The sequence below is a fragment of the Onthophagus taurus genome, chromosome 3, assembly GCF_036711975.1.
Source record: "Onthophagus taurus isolate NC chromosome 3, IU_Otau_3.0, whole genome shotgun sequence".
Taxonomy (NCBI): Eukaryota; Metazoa; Arthropoda; class Insecta; order Coleoptera; family Scarabaeidae; genus Onthophagus; species Onthophagus taurus.
In genome coordinates, this window is record NC_091968.1 from 8,836,763 (window position 1) to 8,860,007 (window position 23,245).

A 23,245-nucleotide genomic window follows, 5' to 3' on the forward strand; every position below is an offset into this window, starting at 1 on the left:
AGGTTCCTAAGGTTCGCAAAGCAAAAACAAAAGAAAGCAATATTATAGAAGATTAGATTTGCCATAACTTTTATCATTAAATGTTTTCTGTACGAGTCATATTTTCCAACTTCTATGGGATGTTATCAACATCCCGTTTTGCCAAAATCGCCGCACTACTTTTTCCACAATATCTAGGTTCCTAAGCCTTGTAGAGCAAAAACAAAAGAGAGCGATATTATAGAATATTAAATTTACCACAACTTTTATCAATGCAAGTTTTTTGTACGAGTCATAGTTTCCAGTTTCTATAGGTCGTTATCAACACCTCGTTCTGCCAAAATCGACGTATTACTTTTTCCACAATATCCAGGTTCCTAAGCCTTGTAGAGCAAGAGCTAAAGAGAGCAATATTATAAAATATTAAATTTGTCACAACTTTTATTAATGCAAGGTTTTTTGTACGAGTTATACTTTGCAACTTCTATGGAATGTTGTCAACATTCCGTTCTGACAAAATCGTCTTAGTGCTTTTTCCCCAGTATCTATATTTCTAAGCCTTGTAGAGCAAAAACAATGAGAACGATATTATAGAATATTAAATTTGCAACAATTTTTATCCTTGCATATTTTCTGAGTGAGTTATATTTTGCGTTTTCTATAGAACGTTGTCAACATTTCATTCTATTAAAATTGGTTTACTAGTTTTTCTACAATATCTATGTTCCTAAGGTTCGCAGAGCAAATACAAAAGAAAGCAATATTTGAAAATATTAAATTTCCTACAACTTTTATCATTACATGTTTTCTGTACTTGTCATATTTTGCAACTTCTATGTTACGTAATCAACATCCCGTTCCGTCAAAAATGGCGTACTACTTTTTCTACAATATCTAGGTTCCTAAGCCTTATAGAGCAAAAACAAAAGAGAGCGATATTATAGAATATTAAATTTCCCATAACTTTTATCATTACATGTTTTTTGTACGAGTCATATTTTCCAACTTCTATGGGACGTCATCAACATCCCGTTCTGCCAAAATCAGCATGCTAGTTTTTCCACAATATCTAGGTTTCTAAGCCTTGTAGAGCAAAAACAAAAGAAAGCAATATTTTAGAATATTAAATTTCCCATAACTTTTTTTGATTTGGTTTGGTGGAAATGTAAACAAAATGTCGGTTACGAGCTTTCGGTGAGCTTTTCAGCAAGATAAGTGATAATGGAATTGGTATGATATGGATATGAAAAAGTTTTAATTTGCACTATAGAAACATTCGGGTTTAACAGAAAATTTCAGTATTAACACGTAAAAAAAAACTTTTACGAAAATAAAAAATAATCAAATAAAGAAAACACACCGAATTATCCACCTCAAAATTAGACCCTCTACATAGTGTGTAAAAGTCGGAAATTTTGCAAGAGAAGAGAACAACACAGGACGTTGAGTGTGCATCTCCTCAACGGTGAAATTAGATTCGGTTATAGTTACGATGATGTCGGCAGCCCCCTTTTGCCCTTTTCTTCTTTCTTCCTCCCGTTTTGTAAAAACTCCCGACCTTCCCCTCTCTTTTCCTCTTCTTTATTTAGGAAAGCGGCAGCAGTTTTGGTGTGGACAATTGCATTGCCGCCACCCGCGTGAACTTTAGCGTTTCTAATTTGTCCTTTCTTTCGGAATAGTTTTCGGCAGTGGGACTAACTCGGTTACACCGTGAACTTACTAGCTACGAATAACACTCTGTCCAGTTCTTTTCTTTATACTCTCTTTTCATTCCATCTCTTTTAGTAGTTGCGCTGAGTAAAACTATTTCTCTAGAGGATTTACACTTGTTATAGTTTCTTATAATGAGTATCAAGAATTATATTTCTTTATAACATTTTTTTTTGATTAATTTTTATGCTTCAGATCACGTATTTTACATTTAATCTTTATGGCTTGTTTCTTGAAGAAAATTAACAAGCGGAAGTTGGCGGTTCTTTGAATTTAAGGATGCGGGAATAACAAAAAAATTAAAAAAGTGAAATTTGACGCCGAAATGACTTTTTGGGTTTAGAACGAGCCAGTTCGAAGGCAAAACACGTACGACTATCGCGTTTACGTTAAGATTTTGGCGTCTGCCCCGTCACTAACTTTGTCGGAGACGAGTCGGAACTTGCGTGTCGCATACATATCGAGGTTTTTCGAGGTTTTTTGGCCATAAAACGAAACCTAGCGGCATGTTTCTTATGTTAAAGATACGGTTAAAGTTAAAGATTTTTTAACTTCCGTTGTGGGTGGGTTTTTGTTTATGTAATTGCGGCGGCGCCAGGTTTATCTTGAAGAGCGGGTTTTTCTTATATGGGTATTTCTTAAAATAAGTTGTTCCAGAAATTGTCACCAAAACGACTTTCTCGACATCCCGAGGGAAAACTTTTCAGATCGTTCCCCTACTTTTTTACCGTATATGTATGATTTATCGTTGTGTATGGTTTTATGGTTACGATGAAAAACAACGTTTAGCACTTATATGGAACTTTTATGACTTTTTAGATTAAAAAAAAGTAGAGGAGAACGTGAGAGCTCAACAAGGGTGTAAAAATTTACCATCCCAAACATTGGTTAACATTTGGATTAATTTGGAATTAAAATTGGAAGTGCCATAACAAAGGTCATTAATTCACGATGTTAATTTTGTCTTATTAAGTTAATTTTAGATCTTTAATTACAAAAAAAATCCGTTATATGCGTCCTATTTCGAGAACAATTTAAAACGAAAACAATAACTACAACTTTCATTCCATCTATATGCATCATGTGAAGCGCCTCTTATTCTTGGGAATTTTTGCTATAAATAGATCTCGGCGGCGAACAGAAAACAGATGCATAGTGTAGACAATGAGTTTACGCAGAAAACTAATAAAGTTTTGTATTACGTTTTAGATACCCTTTAATTTTAATGAATTTCAAGTTCTAAGGTTAAAATTTTATATAAAAATGGAAACGATTCAAAGACGAGTAATTAATAAACAGTTTTTCACCTTTAATTGTGTAATGCCGTGACACATTTACATAAAAGTTGTAACGATAACCCAGTTTCCACCTTTTTCACTATTTATGTAGCTCAAAATAAACTAAAAATAAGATCGATTATTAACAAAAAAATTAATTTATTTTGATAACTAGATTCAACATTAATCCATAAATTTATCAAAACTGCCAAAGAGATTATTAAACATATAGAGAGAATTAATAGGGTTCAACGATGTTAAACAATTAACACACAATTGTAGTTCTCATTGTTGTAGTTATCGAGTTAATAAGGATTCTCTATGCAATGATTAAACAGTTGTATTGTTTAATGTGAATCTAAAAGGTTATTGACTTCTTTCGACATAAAAATTATTTAAAAAATAAGCAAGAAGAAGAATTTTTAAACATTCAACACCATTTCATTTGAGTTTTAGAAATAGAGTAATCACATCAGTAATCAATCCGGTAGTTTGTTCCAGAGTGGATGTCGCGTCTCTATTTCTTTATATAGGTAAAATAAAGGCGCGACGTCCAGTCTTGAACACACCCTGGCATCTACCTTTTCCAATTGGACTAAACCCCCATCTCCCTATATGGCTTATTATGTTACTTTTTCCACAATATCTATGTTCCTAAGGTTCGCAGAGCAAAAACAAATGAAAGCAATATTATAGAAAATTAAATTTGCCATAACTTTCATTATTACATGTTTTCTCTATGAGTTATATTGCCCAACTTCTATGGTACGTTATAAACATCCTGTTCTGCCAAAATCGCCATACTACTTTTTTCACAACATCTAGATTCCTAAGCTTTGTAGAGCAAAAACAAAAGAGAGCGATGTTATAGAATATTAAATTTACCACAACTTTTATCAATGCATGTTTTTTGTACGAATTATATTTTGCAATTTCTATAGAACGTTGTCAACATTTCGTTCTGCCTATACAGGGTAATTCAAATTTGACCCACACCATTGGGATCTCAGAAACCATAAGAGACACAGAAATGGTTAAATGGGGGAAAAGTTGCGTATCTTAGAGCTCATCATTTTTCAACTAACTTTTTGGATCTAGCCATTTTAGTTTTTAAAATATGGCCGAAAAGCAAAAAAAAATTACTGGTTCGTTTTTTGCCTATAACTTCTCTATTTTTCGTGAATCTGAAAAAACATTCCTAAGGCAACTTTTTATGTAAAATGTCATGACATAATTAGAAATTTTCTCCGACGTTTCGTTTTTTTTTTTCTATATTACGAAGGTTCGCAAAGCAAAAACAAAAGAAAGCAATATTACAGATGATTAGATTTGTCATAACTTTTATCATTAAATGTTTTCTGTACGAGTCATATTTTCCAACTTCTCTGGGACGTTATCAACATCCCGTTCTGCCAAAATCGCCGTACTACTTTTTCCATAATATTTAGGTTCCTAAGTCATGTAGCAAAAACAAAACAGAGCGATATTATAGAATATTAAATTTGTCACAACTTTTATCAATGCATGTTTTTTTTACGAGTAATATTTTGCAATTTCTATGGAATGTTGTCAACATTCTCTTTTGCCAAAATCGGGTTACTGCCTTTTTCCCAGTATCTATATTTTTAAGCCTTATACCGGGTATAACAGGATCATGGTACACCCCCCGTATGTCCTTTAGTTTTGAAGATAATTGATTCAAATTTGGACCATCCTATACACATGATAAGAGACACTTTTTGACATACAATTATTTTTTTTTTCAATTCTGGTTTCGCCAGAAGTGACACTAACTTTAGATTTTTAAATGGAACACCCTGTATATTATTACATTTTTGAAATCTGAATAATTTTCTGAATCCAATGGTACCACATAAGTGACATTTCAAACGTCAATATTTTTTAGAATTTAATGTTTAATTTTTCATTTAAGTGTGACATGAGAGTTCCGTGTTATTCTAATTAACGTCATTTTGATGAACTTTATTTGCACATAAATCACGTAATTTGGTATTTTTATATATACAGCGTGTTCCATTTAAAAATCTAAAGTAAGTGTCACTTCGCGAAACCGGAATTGAAAAAAAATTACTTGTGATACGGGGGGTGTACCATGATCCTGTTACACCCGGTAGAGCAACAACAAATGAGAACGATATTATAGAATATTAAATTTTTAACAATTTTTATCCTTGCATATTTTCTGAGCGAGTTATATTTTGCGATTTCTATAGAACGTTGTCAACATTTCGTTCTACCAAGATTGGTTTATTAGTTTTTCCACAATATCTATGTTCCCAAGGTTCGCAGAGCAAAAACAAAAGAAAGCAATATTTTAGTATATTAAATTTCCCATAACTTTTATCATTACATGTTTTCTGTACGAGACATATTTTCCAACTTCTATAGGACGCTATCAACATCCCGTTCTGCCAAAATCGGCTAATTAGTTTTTCCACCATATCTAGATTTCTAAGCCTTATAGAGCAAAAACAAAAGAGAGCGATATTATAGAATATTAAATTTACCACAACTTTTATTATTGCATGCTTTTTGTACGAGTTATATTTTGCAATTTCTATGGAATGTTGTCAACATTTCCTTCTGGAAAAATCGGCTTACTGTCTTTTCCCAAGTATCTATATTTCTAAGCCTTGTAGAACAACAACAAATGAGAACGATATTATAGAATATTAAGTTTTCGACAGTTTTCATCCTTGCATATTGTCTGTACCAGTTAAATTTTGTGAATTCTATAGAATGTTGTCAACATTTCGTTCTACCAAGATTGGTTTATTAGTTTTTTCACAATATCTATGTTCCTAAGGTTCGTAGAGCAAAAAGAAAAGAAAGCAATATTTTAGAATATTAAATTTCCCATAACTTTTATCATTACATGTTTTCTGTATGAGTCGTATTTTTAAACTTCTATGAGACATCATCAACATCCCGTTCTGTCAGAATCGGCATACTATATTTTCCACAATATCTAGGTTCCTAAGCCTTGTAGAGGAAAAACAAAAGAGAGCGATATTATAGAATATTAAATTTATCATAACTTTTATCAATGCATATTTTCTGTACGAGTTATATTTTGCAATTTGTATTTAAAGTTGTCAGCATTCCGTTCTGCCAAAATTGGCTTACTGCTTTTCCCCAGTATATCTATATTTCTAAGTCTTGTAGAGCAAAAACAAATGAGAGCGATATTATAGAATATTAAATTTTCAACCATTTTTATCCTTGCCTATTTTCTGCGCAAGTCATATTTTGCGATTTCTATAGAACGTTGTCAACATTTCGTTCTACCACAATTATTGGTTCATTAGTTTTTCCACAATATCTATGTTCCTATGATTCGCAAAGCAAAAAGCAAACAATCATTACATGTTTTAAAAATAAGATACAATAAAACAATAATGTTTTTTAAACTTCAGTTTCTCGCGTTTATTTTAAATTTCCTCGGTACCGGTTTCGACACTACATTAGGTCATCAGCAGCCGAATCTACAAAATAATTGAATTACAAAAAATCATGTATAAATGAGAATAATCAAAATTAAAACAAAAAATAAAAAATTTGAATCGTATAAAATATATCACTTTTTTCTTTTTAAAAAACTTACGGTCAAGAATAAAACTAATTTAAAATTGGAAACATCTGTTTGGTCAGTAGAGATAAAATTTACGTGTAACTAACAATTTAAAATTATTTTCTCGAAAAAGACAACACTTGACATGAAACATGAAACTTGTAGGACTAAATAAATAAATAAACAATAATACAAGTTATGAAATGTGTTTTTAAAAACGGATTTGAGAATAAAGGATAAATTAAATTTAACATTTCGCCGTTTCAAAAATCTTTTAAATATTTAAATAAGGGTGTAAAATTAAGACCTATTTGATCGTTAAGGAGGGTATATTTTTTCTTTTTATATTTATTAATTTCAAAGGTCTAATTTAAAACCTTCGCTACATTTGTGTAGATGTTTAACATTACTATATTCTACATTGTGACCTGTTTCGTTTCTGTGTTTATAGATGTTAGAATTACTTTTATTTTTATATTTTGTTATTCTATATTCTAACTTTCGGCCTGTTTGTCCTATGTAAATGCAGTCGCAATTAAAACAATTGATCAAATAAACACCACTTTCATTATTTATGTTGTAACTTGAGGTGGTAATTAGATAATAATTTATTTAGAGTATTGTGAATGGAAAATGCTAGATTAATGTTATATTTCAAATATGTTTTTTATTTGAATTTCTGATTCTTTTCTGTTTCAATTACATTAGTTACGCTAAATAATGATGAAGCACAAGTTCATTCATAAATATTATCATTATTTATTTCTTCTTTCAGGAAATATAAAATTTAGCATTAAAAATCGTATCGAAAAATGACTATTCACGAACCCACATGTATTAGAATTAGATTATAGTAATTAGTAGAGGGGGAATCGTAGTGGGAGAGAGCTTTTTCCCCCACCCCACCGCCAAAAACAGTTGAACGGAGGAGCAACAGCTTGCCACGATCCACGATCTCCAGTTGCGCACGAATCTTCACTCGAATCGGTTGAGTTTGACAGAAAACTTGTAAATGAAAGAAATCGCGATGTTAAAGTACTTCCTTAACTAAAACAATTTAAAACTTTCAAAAAAATAAATAATAATAATAAAAAGATGTATCGCAACGAAATGATTTGGATAGCCATAAACGTTTTAATTTTAAATTTAATTTTTGTGAGTTCTCGTGTGATATCCCACAACGAATATGTTCCGAAAGGATGCGATTGGGAAACTGAAAGGAAACCCGACGGTTCATTAGAAGTGCAAACCGAACCGGTTTTAACATGTCAAATAAGAACTATAAACGGCGTTGATTCGTTGATGGCGAACATGAGTCCGTTACTTGCGGACCTCGTTGAAAATTTAAAACTGGAGTGCAGTGATGTGTTTTTCTTCGAGAGTACTTTAGAGTCGAAACGTGAGAAGCCGTTTTTGAGTCATTTGAAACGCCTGAAAGAGTTGCGAATTGAATATTGCAAAATCCGAAACGTCCCACCGGCTATTTTATCGTCGATGCATCATTTGCGAAGTTTGTCTTTGAGATCGCACAACTCCGATTGGTCCGTGATGACTTTGGAACTTCACAGAGAAAGTTTTTTGGGAATGAGTCAATTGAGGAGTTTGGATTTGGGGGATAATAATATTTGGACGACTCCTCAACATTTATTTTGTCCGTTATATAGTCTCGAACGTTTAAATTTAACCAAAAATAAACTTCAAGATGTCATCTCTTTGGGGTTTAATGAAATCGATGAGATGACGCATTCGAGAAGTTGCGGAAATAGCTTGGATATTTTGGATTTATCTGACAACGATATTATTTCGATCCCTGATCATTCTTTTGCGAATTTGAAGTCTTTGAGAACTTTGAGTTTACAAAATAACGCGATTTCTTCGCTTGGAGATAGAGCTTTCTCAAATTTGAAGAATTTGCAAACGATAAATATGTCGAGTAACTCAATAGTTGCGTTACCTCCGGAGCTTTTTCATTCCTCGAGAAGTTTGAATCATCTTTATCTCCAAAATAATTCGTTGAGTGTGTTGGCTCCGGGGATTTTGGAAGGTTTGGATCAACTGCAAGTTGTCGATTTGAGTCATAACGAGTTGTCGAGTAGATGGATTAACCGAGACGCTTTTAAAGGATTAGTTAGGTTAGTTGAGTTAAATCTTGGCTATAATAGTTTAAATAAAATCGATGGAAACGTTTTTAGAGATTTATTTAGTCTCCAAATTTTAAATTTGGAACGAAATCAAATCGAAACTATCGTTGAAGGAGCTTTTGGGCAATTAAGTAATTTGCACGCTTTGATTTTGTCGCATAATCGACTCCAAACGATTGAAGCGTTCCATTTAAATGGGATGTACGCTTTGAATCAATTAATATTAGATTTTAATTATATAAAAATCATTGATGATCAAAGTTTCGAGAATATAACGAATCTTCAAGATTTGGGATTAAACGGAAATCAACTCGATTCGGTTCCGGATGGGATTAAAAAGTTACGGTACTTGAAGTCATTGGATTTGGGGAAAAACTTGATAAGAAGTGTAAACAACTCATCGTTTGAAGGTTTAGATCAAGTTTACGGATTAAGATTGGTCGATAACCACATTTCGAACATCTCGAGGGATGCTTTTTCAACTTTGCCATCGCTAAAAGTTTTAAATTTGGCGTCGAACAGAATTAAACATGTTGAACAAAGTGCGTTTTCGAGTAATTCGGGGTTAAAAGCTATTTTATTGGACAATAATCAACTCACGGATATTAGTGGTGTTTTTACAAACTTGGAAAGTTTAATTTGGTTAAACGTTTCGGCTAATAACTTGAACATTTTCGATTTCGGTCATCTTCCGTTGAATTTGCAAGGTTTGGATTTAAGAAATAATCAAATAACCGAACTTAACGATCGATTCGATGTGGTTAATTCGAGTAATATTAAGTTTTTCGATGTTAGTTTTAATTATTTAAGTGAAATTAATCAGCACTCGGTTCCTGCGAAAATCGAAGAGTTCTTTTTGAATAATAACAGAATTAAATCGATTGAACCTAATTCGTTTTTGAATAAACAAAATCTAAAAAAAGTTGTTTTAAGTTATAATGAAATCAAAAACTTGGATATTTCCTCGTTAAATTTGGGGGGTTTTAATGAAAATGATGATTTGCCCCAATTTTATTTAGGAAATAACCCGTTTTATTGCGATTGTAACATGGAGTGGTTGTTGAGGATCAATCATTTAAGCAGTAATTTAAGGCAATACCCCCAAATTTTAGATTTAGACTCTGTTAATTGTGATTTAGTTCATAGCAGGGGATCGCCTCCTCAAAAACTTTTATATTTAAAACCTTCCCAATTTTTGTGCGAATACAAAACGCATTGTTTCGCTTTGTGTCATTGTTGCGATTTCGACGCTTGCGATTGTGAAATGACTTGCCCCGATAATTGCACGTGCTTCCACGATTTAACTTGGTCCTCAAACGTGGTTGATTGCAGCAACGCCGGGTACAGAAACGTCCCCGAAAAAATCCCAATGGACGCCACAGAAATTTACCTCGACGGAAACGATTTAGGAGAATTAGGGAGCCACGTTTTCATCGGAAAGAAAAAATTAGAAGTTTTATTCTTAAACAACAGCAACATCTTAAACATCCATAATCGAACTTTCAACGGAGTTAAATCGTTAAAAATCCTCCACATGGAGAACAACCATTTAGAAGAATTGAGAGGTTTCGAATTCGACCAATTACAAAAATTAAACGAATTATATTTAGATCATAACAAAATTTCTTTCGTTGGAAATCAAACTTTTAACGCAATGAAAGAATTGGAAATTTTAAAACTCGACGATAACGAAATCGTTAACTTCAACAACCCGTTCGATAAATTAAAAGAAACCGAAGCAAAACCCAAAATCACTTTGGATGGGAATAAATGGAGTTGCGAATGCGAGAATTTACTCAAATTAGAATCGTGGTTAAAAGAAAACGTCGAAACGAATCCCGATAAACATCTTTGCCAAAATCGTAAGGAAACGGTCGCCGAAGTTATGCACAAATGCGATAATGATGTTAACGCTGTGGCGACTGTTATGCAAAAGAAAATTTTAACCAACAACATCTTATTGGGGGGAAATTACATTCCTTTATTAGCGGCAAGTTTGGTTACTTTAATAATTTTATTTCTAATCTTTTCAATTATTTTCGCTTTCCGCCAAGATTTTAAACTTTGGATTCATTCGAAATACGGCTTAAGAATTTTCAAAAAATCTTCGGGGGAGGTCGAAAACTTTGAAGAAAACGATCGCCTTTATGATTGCTACATGGTTTACAGCTACAAAGATGAAGAGTTAGCTAACAGAATCATAGGCCCCGATTTAGAAGCTCACGGTTATACACTTTGCCTTCATTATCGCGACCTTCATCTCGTCGGAGGTGCTTCTTATCTTGTCGATGCGATGGTTGGGGCCGCTGACGCTTCAAAACGTGTAATCTTCGTCGTTTCGCCAAGTTTACTTTCCAACGAATGGCAAAGACCCGAATTTCGTGCAGCTCTCCAAACAGCGATAACAACTCGTTTTCGATACAAATTAATTTGTATTTTATATGGTGAACCGTTAGAACCCATGGATCCCGAATTACGGGCATTATTAAGAGCGTGTTCAGTAACGAGATGGGGCGAGAGAAGATTTTGGGAAAAATTACGATATTTTATGCCGGATTTTGCGAGAAATAACCGTCTCGATAGGAGGTTTAAAAAAAATAGTATTGATTTAAGAAATCAAATTTCTTCTAGATACACTTCACCCCCAACTGCCGTTCCGGAAAGTTGGAAATATAGCACAATAACCCCCACTCAAAGTACTTACGTATCGGGCGAGTCCTCGAGAAGTACTGAAGATGAAGGTGTTTCATCGACAAATTCTTCTCAGCATTACGGCTCCGAAATTAATTCCCACAGTTATATGTCCATCGATGGGAGACCCCCCCAATATTCATTAGAATTCCCATCTTCCGCACCAAATGGTCACGTTTATTCCACAATCCCCGAATCGCAACAACCACAACAAACTCAAACAAGAACTTATTTCGTTTAAATCAAACACTTAATAACTAAAAAAAAGAGGAGGAAATCATCTTTGAATATGAACTGAAAAAAAAAATGTGAAGGCTGTTACTTAATTACTTAATTTTTTATACGACTTATATAAAGTACTTGTAAATACATTTTCCCAATGTCAATTCGTATAAAAATACGTAATTAATTTTAAGGAAATAAAATAAATTATGGTTTCGTTTGCTTGAAATGATAGTCATTAGATTTTAAGTAAAAAAATTGTACATAATCGACTCATTCCTAAACGCACTTAAAAAAAATAAAATAATTATCACTTATGTAAAAAAAAATGTATTTATATTTATATAGATTTAAGCCGAAAATATTTAAGACTGTTGTTGATCAAAGTTGTAAATACGCAATTAAAAAACCTTTTTTTTTTGATGAAATTAAAAATTCTTACGACTTTTATTTCGATTTCCATGAAGACACTTTAATTGCCACCTAACCAAAAATATTTAACCCAAACCTAATAATACTCTCCCCTTTAAAAACAAACCTCCTCATGATGATGACTCTAAGATCTAAATATATCCGGGAACGAGAAGAGGGAGAAACAGACTCGTCTCCTATTATAACTTTAAAGTTTTGTGAAGTTCGTTATACCATGAACGTTTTGTTGGTTTGGACTTCCTTTTATTAGACACGGAACCGACAAATTCCTGGGGGTAGAACGAATTTAACCCCTATTGAGGGAGTTACGTTTGAGAAACCACCCTAAATGTTGGCGTCTCTTCGAAAATGTCGAAGAATGCGTCAGAAACTCCCAGGAAAAACGCAATTTGCTACCTGAGTTGGTTAGTTTTTAAGGTTTAGACCACCTTAAAAACTCAAACCGCAGGGGGTTTGTGGAGGGTTATTTTTTTTACTAAATTCAAGGATACTTGAAAATAATTTATAGCTTAAAGTTAAAAAATTTTTTATTTAATAATTTCTCCTTTTTTTTCAATGAAATATTTAATACTATAACACTTAACAAATTTTTGTATTTTTCTTGATATTGACGCATCTAAAAGCAAAAGTGGACGAGAACAAACTTGTTAAGAATTAAATTTGTAATAATTGTTGTTAAAAAAGTTTTTTTTGTAATATACTCGGTTTCATTAAATTTTCATATTTGCGTATTTTTCTCGATATTGACGCATCTGAGAGCAAAAGTGAAAGAGAACAATATTATTCAGAATAAAATTATCTACATTTGCTTTAAAAGTTTTTTTTTAATATGCTCCGTTTCCGGGGTGTTAATTTGTTTTTCTTGGGTGTAAAATTTTTATATTCTCGTTTTTTTCTCGAAATTTATGCGCCTGACAGAAAGTGCAAAAGAGCAATATTGTTAGGAATAAAATTTGTTCCAACTTTTCCTCTAAACGTTATTTTGTGATATGCTCTGAATCCCGGGTGTTACCATTAACAATTTATAAAACAACGAAAATCATCAAATTTTCATATTTTCGTACTTTTCTCGATATCTATGCATCTGATAGCAAAAGTGCAAGAGAGCAATATTGTTAAGAATAAAATTTGCTACAACTTCTGTTATAAAAGTTTATTTGTAATATGCTCCGTTTCCCAAGTGTTACCATTAACTGATAAAATAAAGACATTCATCAAATTTTTATATTTTCGTATTTTGCTCGAAATCTATGCATCTGATAGCAAAAGTGCAAGAGAGCAATATTGTTAAGAATGAAATTAGCTGCAACTTTTGTTGTAAAAGTTTGTTTGTAATATGCTCCGTTTCCCAAATGTTACCATTAACTGGTAAAATAAAGACACTTATCAAATTTTTATATTTTCGTATTTTTCTCGAAATCTATGCGCCTGACAGTAAAAGTACAAAATAGCAATATTGTTAGGAATAAAATTTGTTACAACTTTTACTCTAAAAGCTTTTTTGTGATATGCTCTGAATCCCTGGTGTTACCATTAGCAGTTTATAAAACAACGAATATCATCAAATTTTCATATTTTCGTACTTTTCTTGATATTTATACGCCTGGGAGCAAAAGTGCAAGCGAGCAATATTGTTAAGAATAAAATTTGCTACAACTTTTACTCTATAAGCTTTCTTGTGATATGCTCTGAATCCCGGATGTTACCATTGACAATTTATAAAATAACGAAATTTATCAAATTTTCATATATTTGTACTTTTCTCGATATCTATGCATCTGATAGCAAAAATGCAAGAGAGCGATATTGTTAAGAATAAAATTTGCTACATCTTTTGTTGTAAAAGTTTAGTTGTAATATGCTTCGTTTCCCAAATGTTACCATTAACTGGTAAAATAAAGACATTCATCAAATTTTTATATGTTCGTATTTTGCTCGAAATATATGCATCTGATAGCAAAAGTGCAAGAGAGCAATATTGTTAAGAATGAAATTAGCTGCAACTTTTGTTGTAAAAGTTTATTTGTAATATGCTCCGTTTCCCAAGTGTTACCATTAACTGGTAAAATAAAGACATTCATCACATTTTTATATTTTCGTATTTTTCTCGATATCTATGCATCTGATAGCAAAAGTGCAAGAGAGCAATATTGTTAATAACGAAGTTTGCTACAACTTTTGTTGTAAAAGTTTATTTGTAATATGCTCCGCTCGCCAAGTGTTACCATTAACGGGTAAAATAAAGACGTTCATCAAATTTTTATATTTTCGTATTTTGCTCGAAATCTATGCATCTGATAGCAAAAGTGCAAGAGAGCAATATCGTTAAGAATGAAATTAGCTATAACTTTTGTTGTAAAAGTTTATTTGTAATATGCTCCGTTTTCCAAGTGTTACCATTAACTGGTAAAATAAAGACATTCATCAAATTTTTATATTTTCGAATTTTGCTCGATATCTATACATCTGATAACAAAAGTGCAAGAGAGCAATATTGTTAATAACGAAGTTTGCTACAACTTTTGTTGTAAAAGTTTATTTGTAATATGCTCCGTTTCCCAAGTGTTACCATTAACTGGTAAACTAAAGACATTCATCAAATTTTTATATTTTCGTATTTTTCTCAAAATCTATGCGCCTGACAGTAAAAGTGCAAAATAGCAATATTGTTAGGAATAAAATTTGTTACAACTTTTACTCTAAACGTTTTTTGTGATATGCACTAAATCTGGAATGTTACCATTAACAATTTATAAAACAACGAAATTCATCAAATTTTCATATTTTTGTTGTTTTCACGATATCTATGCATCTGATAGCAAATATGCAAAAGAGCAATATTATTAAGAATGAAATTAGTTGCAACTTTTGTTGTAAAAGTTTATTTGTAATATGCTCCGTTTCACAAGTGTTACCATTAACTGGTAAAATAAAGACATTCATCAAATTTTTATATTTTCGTATATTTCTCGAAATCTATGCGCGTGATAGTAAAAGTGCAAAAGAACAATATTGTTAGGAATAAAATTTGTTACAACTTTTACTCTAAACGTTTTTTTGTGATATGCACTGAATCCCGAGTGTTACCATTACCAATTTATAAAACAACGAAATTCATCAAATTTTCATATTTTTGTACTTTGCTCGATATCTATGCATCTGATAGCAAATATGCAAAAGAGCAATATTGTTACAAATAAAATTTGCTATAACTTTTGCTCTAAAACTTTTTTTGTGATATGCACTGAATCCCGAATGTTATCATTAAGAATTTATAAAACAACGAAATTCAACAAATTTTTATATTTTTGTACTTTTTTCGATATCTATGCATCTGATAGCAAAAATACAAGAGAGCAATATTGTTAGGAATAAAATTTGCTACAACTTTTGCTTTAATAGTTTTTTTGTGATATGCTCTGAATCCTGGGTGGTACCATTATCATTTTATAAAACAACGAAAATCATCAAATTTTCATATTTTGATACTTTTCTCGATATCTATGTATCTGATGGCAAAAGTGCAAGAGAGCAATATTGTTAAGAATGAAATTAGCTGCAACTTTTGTTATAAAAGTTTATTTGTAATATACTCCGTTTCCCAAGTGTTACCATTAACTGGTAAAATAAGGAATTCATCAAATTTTTATATTTTCGTATTTTTCTCGAAATCTATGCGCCTGACAGCAAATGTGCAAAAGAGCTATATTGTTAGGAATAAAATTGGTTACAACTTTTACTCTAAACGTTTTTTTATGATATGCACTGAATCCCGAGTGTTCCCATTAACAATTTATAAAGCAACGAAATTCATGAAATTTTCATATTTTTGTACTTTTCTCGATATCTGTGCACCTGGTAGTAAAAGTACAAGAGAGCAATATTGTTAGCAATAAGATTTGCTATAACTTTTACTCTAAAAGCTTTTTTGTGATATGCTTTGAATCCTGGGTGATACCATTAACAATTTATAAAACAACGAAAATCATCAAATTTTCATATTTTCGTACTTTTCTCGATATCTATGCATCTGATAGCAAAAGTGCAAGAGAGCAATATTGTTAAGAATGAAATTTGTTACAACTTATGTTGTAAAAGTGTATTTGTAATATGCTCCGTTTCCCAAGTGTTATCATTAACTGGTAAAATAAAGACATTTATCAAATTTTTATATTTTCGTACTTTTCTCGATATCTATGCATCTGATAGCAAAAGTGCAAGAGAAAAATATTGTTAAGGATAAAATTTGCTACAACTTTTGTTCTAAAAGTATTTTTGTAATATGCGTCGTTTCCTAAGTGTTACTATACCATTAACAACTAGTAAAATAGCGAATTCATCAAATTTTCAAATTGTAATTTTCTCGATAGCAATGCACCTGAGAGCAAAAGTGCCAAAGAGCAATATTATTAGGAATAAAATTTGCTACATATAACTTTTCCTCTAAAAGTTTTTTGTGATATGCTCTGGATCCCGGATGTTGCAATTAACAATTTATAAAACAACGAAATTTATTAAATTTTCATACTTTTCTCAATATCTATGTATTTGACAACAAAAGTGAAATAGAACAATATTATTAAGAATAAAATTTGCTACAACTTTTGTTATAAAAATTTTTTTGAAATATGCTCCATTTCTCCAGTATTAACAACTAGTAAAATAACGAAATTCATCAAATTTTCATATTTTCGTACTTTTCTCGATATCTATAACTTATTAGCTATTTTGTGAAGAGAACTTGGTGGGTATATAAGAATTAAGAAAGAAATGAATAAGTTGATAATTAAATATAACTTACCACAAATGTATTTTATCTTTTATTTCCTTTGTGATAAATAATGAAAAATAAAACTACGTTTTAGTAAAAAGAAAATTTTATTTTTAAATCACCGATAAGTAATCATCGAAAAAAGTCGAGCACGTATTTACAATAATTATATTCAACAACAGTCTTAAATATTTCCGCCTTATCACCTATTATAAATATAAACACAATTTACATATCATCATTTATTCATTAAGTGCGATTTCAATGAAGAAATAGGAATTTATTGATCGAATTATGTACATAGTTTCGTTTACTTAAAACCTAGTGACTATCATTTTTTCAAGCAAAATCGAATTTTTTATAAATTTTTTTGACACTCAATAAATTGAAAAAAATTTATTATAAAGTATTTTTTTTCTAAAGTTAATTACGTATTTGATACGAATTGACATTTTGAAAAATCATCACGCTTATTTACAAGATTCTTATCTATACAAGTGGTATAAAAAATTAAGTAACAGCCTTTTATTTCTTTTCAAAAAACATGACTTTTACACCTTTACATTCAGTCCAAATTGAGATTTTTTAAACAAAATAAGTTTTTGTTTTCGCTTGTGGTTGTTGTTGCGATTCCGGAATCGTCGAATAAACATGACCACTTGGTCTACCATCAATTGAAATGTAACCATGATTTAATTGAGAATTTCCCTCTGAACACCCGGAATGTTGCGAAGAACTCGTAGAAGATGCACCTTCATCTTCAGTACTCCTAGAGGATTCCCCCGAAACGTAAGTACTTTGAGTGGGGGTTGATGTTATTGTAGTGTATTTCCAATTTTCTGGAATTCCAGTGGGGGGCGAAGTGTATCGGGAGGTTATTTTATTTCTCAAATCGACGGTGTTCTTGATTAATCGATTATTCTTAACTAAATCGGGCATAAAATACCTCAATTTTTCCCAAAACCTTCTCTCACCCCATCTTGTAACCGAACAAGCTCTTAATAAAGCTCGTAATTCGGGATCCATGGGTTCTAATGGTTCACCATATAAAACACAAATTAATTTATATCTGAAACGAGTTGTTATCGCCGTTTGGAGGGCTGCACGAAATTCGGGTCTTTGCCATTCGTTGGATAATAAACTGGGTGAAACGACAAAGATGACTCTTTTTGATGCGTCAGAGGCTCCAACCATCGCATCGACAAGATAAGAAGCGCCTCCGACGAGATGAAGGTCGCGATAATGAAGGCAAAGTGTATAACCGTGAGCTTCTAAATCGGGACCTATGATTCTGTTAGCTAAATCTTCATCTTTGTAGCTGTAAACCATGTAGCAATCATAAAGGCGATCGTTTTCTTCAAAGTTTTCGATTTCCCCCGTAGATTTTTTGAAAATTCTTAAACCGTATTTTGTATGAATCCAAAGTTTGAAATCTTGGCGGAAAGCGAATATAATCGAAAAAATTAAAAATAAAATTATTAAAGTAACCAAACTCGCCGCTAATAAAGGAATGTAATTTCCCCCCAATAAGATGTTGTTGGTTAAAATTTTCTTTTGCATTACAGTCGCCACGGCGTTAATTTCATTATCACATTTGCGCAAAATTTCGGCGACGGTTTCTTTTCGATTTTGACAAAGTAATTTATCGGGATTCGTTTCTATGTTTTCTTTTAACCACGATTCTAATTTGAGTAAATTCTCGCATTCGCAACTCCATTTATTTCCATCTAAAGTAATTTTGGGTTGTGTTTCGGTTTCTTTTAATTTATCGAAGGGGTTGTTGAAGTTAACGATTTCGTTATCGTCGAGTTTTAAAACTCCCAATTCTTTCATTGCGTTAAAAGTTTGATTTCCAACGAAAGAGATTTTGTTATGATCTAAATATAATTCGTTTAATTTTTGTAATTGGTCGAATTCGAAACCTCTCAATTCTTCTAAATGGTTGTTCTCCATGTGGAGGATTTTTAACGATTTAACTCCGTTGAAAGTTCGGTTGTGGATGTTTAAGATGTTGCTGTTGTTTAAGAATAAAACTTCTAATTTTTTCTTTCCGATGAAAACGTGGCTCCCTAATTCTCCTAAATCGTTTCCGTCGAGGTAAATTTCTGTGGCGTCCATTGGGATTTTTTCGGGGACGTTTCTGTACCCGGCGTTGCTGCAATCAACCACGTTTGAGGACCAGGTTAAATCGTGGAAGCACGTGCAATTATCGGGGCAAGTCATTTCACAATCGCAAGCGTCGAAATCGCAACAATGACACAAAGCGAAACAATGCGTTTTGTATTCGCACAAAAATTGGGAAGGTTTTAAATCTAAAAGTTTTTGGGGAGGCGATCCCCTGCTATGAACTAAATCACAATTAACAGAGTCTAAATCTAAAATTTGGGGATATTGCCTTAAATTACTGCTTAAATGATTGATCCTCAACAACCACTCCATGTTACAATCGCAATAAAACGGGTTATTTCCTAAATAAAATTGGGGCAAATCATCATTTTCATTAAAACCCCCCAAATTTAACGAGGAAATATCCAAGTTTTTGATTTCATTATAACTTAAAACAACTTTTTTTAGATTTTGTTTATTCAAAAACGAATTAGGTTCGATCGATTTAATTCTGTTATTATTCAAAAAGAACTCTTCGATTTTCGCAGGAACCGAGTGCTGATAAATTTCACTTAAATAATTAAAACTAACATCGAAAAACTTAATATTACTCGAATTAACCACATCGAATCGATCGTTAAGTTCGGTTATTTGATTATTTCTTAAATCCAAACCTTGCAAATTCAACGGAAGATGACCGAAATCGAAAATGTTCAAGTTATTAGCCGAAACGTTTAACCAAATTAAACTTTCCAAGTTTGTAAAAACACCACTAATATCCGTGAGTTGATTGTTGTCCAATAAAATGGCTTTTAACCCGGAATTACTCGAAAACGCACTCTGTTCAACATGTTTAATTCTGTTCGACGCCAAATTTAACACTTTTAACGCTGGTAAAGTTGAAAATGCGTCCCTCGAGATGTTCGAAATGCGGTTATCGACCAATCTTAATCCGTAAACTTGATCTAAACCTTCAAACGATGAGTTGTTTACAGTCCTTATCAAGTTTTTCCCCAAATCCAATGACTTCAAGTACCGCAACTTTTTAATCCCACCCGGAACCGAATCGAGTTGATTTCCGTTTAATCCCAAATCTTGAAGATTCGTTATGTTCTCGAAACTTTGATCATCAATGATTTTTATATAATTAAAATCTAATATTAATTGATTCAAAGCGTACATCCCATTTAAATGGAAACTTTCAATCGTTTGGAGTCGATTATGCGACAAAATCAAAGCGTGCAAATTACTTAATTGCCCAAAAGCTCCTTCAACGATAGTTTCGATTTGATTTCGTTCCAAATTTAAAATTTGGAGACTAAATAAATCTCTAAAAACGTTTCCATCGATTTTATTTAAACTATTATAGCCAAGATTTAACTCAACTAACCTAACTAATCCTTTAAAAGCGTCTCGGTTAATCCATCTACTCGACAACTCATTATGACTCAAATCGACAACTTGCAGTTGATCCAAACCTTCCAAAATCCCCGGCGCCAACACACTCAACGAATTATTTTGGAGATAAAGATGATTCAAACTTCGCGAGGAATGAAAAAGCTCCGGAGGTAACGCAACAATTGAGTTACTCGACATATTAAGCGTTTGCAAATTTCTCAAATTTGAGAAAGCTCTATCTCCAATTGATGAAATCGCGTTATCTTGCAAACTCAAAGTTCTCAAAGATTTCAAATTCGTAAATGAATTATCCGGGATCGAAATAATGTCGTTATCAGATAAATCCAAAATATCCAAGCTATTTCCGCAACTTCTCGAATGCGTCATCTCATTGATTTCATTAAACCCCAAGGAAATGATATCCTGAAGTTTATTTTTAGTTAAATTTAAACGTTCGAGACTATATAACGGACAAAATAAATGTTGAGGAGTCGTCCAAATATTATTATCCCCCAAATCCAAGCTCCTCAATTGACTCATTCCCAAAAAACTTTCTCTGTGAAGTTCCAAAGTCATCACGGACCAATCGGAGTTGTGCGATCTCAAAGACAAACTTCGCAAATGATGCATCGACGATAAAATAGCCGGGGGGACGTTTCGGATTTTGCAATATTCAATTCGCAATTCTTTCAGGCGTTTCAAATGACTCAAAAACGGCTTTTCACGTTTCGATTCTAAAGTACTCTCAAAAAATAATACGTCACTGCACTCCAATTTTAAATTTTCAACGAGATCCGTTTGAAACGGACTCATATCGTTCATTAATGAATCCACGCCGCTTATAGTTCTTATTTGACACGTCAAAACCGGCTCTTCTAATGAGTCGTCTTCGAAAATCTTCATCATTTCCCATTCACAACCTTTCGGGACGTAATCATTATGAGAAATAATCACTCGGCCACTCACAATTACGATTAGTAAATTAATTAAAAATAATAACCGGATCATTTTTTTCGAAGTTTATTTTTGGTGTTATAAAATTAATACCAACATCGCGTTTAACGTCGGGCACGAGATCGAGTTCTGCGGAGCTTTTAAGAATAAGAACCGAAACTCGCTAACGTTCGAGCGCAACTGAATCGTCTGAATCGCGGTAAGCTGTTGCTCTTCAGCTGTTTTTCGATGTTGGTGGGGGTGAAAGCACCGCCTACTTGAATTCCCCTACTTTGTGTTATTATCAGCCAAATTCCTACTGAAACGAAAATGATTTGTTTGATGTAGTTAAATAAAATATGCTTTTTTGGGATTGAGTTTTTTATTGGAAATAATGATCCATAATCTGTTCCAGGTTAGCTATCATTAGGGCAACTAAAAATATGCTCCAAAAATGTTCTATAAAAATCAAAATATGCTGTTTAAGTATGAAAATATGCTATATAAAAAATGGGAATTAAATATTAAAATATGGATCTCTTTTAAATCTGTAGGTGAGGTTAAAAAAAGTAAATGAAAAATGATATCTATTTCTATACACGAAATATTTATTAGTTCGACTTATAAAAACTAAAAGAAATAGAAAATATTCAAGAAAATACAAAAGACAAATAGAAGAAAGACTAAGAATGGTATAGAAAATAAAATAGAAACAAATTTAGCTTAAATGACAAACATCTCACTTAAATTATCAAAAAGGAAACTTCGTTCCACTTCCACTGAAATTATAGGTGTAAATTTCAATCCTAGTGCTTCACTGAGGTTATTTCTGTGGATCATTTACTGAAACATGTCGAAATTTCTTTCAAAATAGTCATTTTTTTCGTTACTGTTTATGCCATTAATTAAGTCACTACTTCAACCTGTGTAGAAAGCAAAAACCCTGCTGTTTCCAATGTTTTTATTGATGTGCTAAGGAAGCCATAATTTGATGCAGTGGAAATCAAGTCTGATTTTATTGTATTGTCATTTAGTAGGTCCTTTGAATTTTGATTGAAGTGAGTAGTTACCAATTATGGAGGAAGAGCAAGACAAGGCGCTATTTCGTTAAAAATTGCTACTCTTGACGGCGCGTTTAAAATAGTAGGAAATACGTATGTAGCAGTTGGTAACACCGTAACACTTGAAAATAGAAATTTGAATTGACAATTAGAAACTGTCAAAACACAAAATCTATTCACCTGACAAAAATGTTTCATGTACACCTCCCAAAATAAGAGAAATTGCTCAGTGTTCAATGTCCTCACCATTGTGGACCTTGTATTCGATGCTAAGAACGTGTTTAAACATCCATAGACAAACATTGTCACATTGACAACTAGAAAAATTAATGACCCAATGTCACCAACTTGAACTGGTTCCATAAAATGTTACTAAAATCTCATTACAGCATCGGATGCTGTAAGGAGTCTCATTACAGCACCCGTTTGAGTACTGTTATAGCTTTCATTACCGTCGCGAATTACAAAATAGTATATTAAAAAACAAGTTTCGGAAGACACGTTTGAAGTACACGAATTTAAATTGAAAAACGAGTGGCGAAGCCACGAGTTTTTTAATGAATGAGTGCTTTAAGTCTTATGAAACGTGTTTTTTATGCTATTTTTTGTAATTCGCGTTTTTATCCTTTTTTTTTCTCAAAAATAAAATAAATTTTAACAATGTAGGGAAATAGGTATGTAGCAGTTGGTAACACCGTAACACTTGAAAATAGCAATTTGAATTGACAATTAGAAACTGTCAAAACACAAAATGTATTCACCTGACAAAAATGTTTCATGTACACCTCCCAAAATAAGAGAAATTGCTCAGTGTTCAATGTCCTCACCATTGTGGACTTTGTATTCGATGCTAAGAACGTGTTTAAACGTCCATAGACAAACATTGTCACATTATAACTAGAAAAATTAATGACCCAATGTCACCAACTTGA

At 32.2% G+C, this 23,245-nt stretch overlaps 2 protein-coding genes across 2 annotated transcripts; one reads left to right on the forward strand and one right to left on the reverse strand.

Annotated features, from left to right (window-relative positions):
- Positions 1-7,516: 7,516 nt before the first annotated feature.
- On the forward strand, positions 7,517-12,049 carry LOC111419484 (toll-like receptor 6). Its single transcript, XM_023052296.2, has one exon. The coding sequence runs from the start codon at positions 7,654-7,656 to the stop codon at positions 11,629-11,631; it is 3,978 nt and encodes a 1,325-aa protein (XP_022908064.2). The 5' UTR covers positions 7,517-7,653; the 3' UTR covers positions 11,632-12,049.
- Positions 12,050-16,903: 4,854 nt separating this feature from the next.
- Positions 16,904-21,442, reverse strand: LOC111419483 (toll-like receptor 6). Its single transcript, XM_023052295.2, has one exon. The coding sequence runs from the start codon at positions 21,325-21,327 to the stop codon at positions 17,401-17,403; it is 3,927 nt and encodes a 1,308-aa protein (XP_022908063.2). The 5' UTR covers positions 21,328-21,442; the 3' UTR covers positions 16,904-17,400.
- Between the last annotated feature and the right edge of the window lie 1,803 nt (positions 21,443-23,245).

Coding starts and splice junctions, on each gene's coding strand:
- LOC111419483 (XM_023052295.2), bottom strand. CDS start 21,327: ATGATCCGGTTATTATTTTTAATTAATTTACTAATCGTAATTGTGAGT.
- LOC111419484 (XM_023052296.2), top strand. CDS start 7,654: ATGTATCGCAACGAAATGATTTGGATAGCCATAAACGTTTTAATTTTA.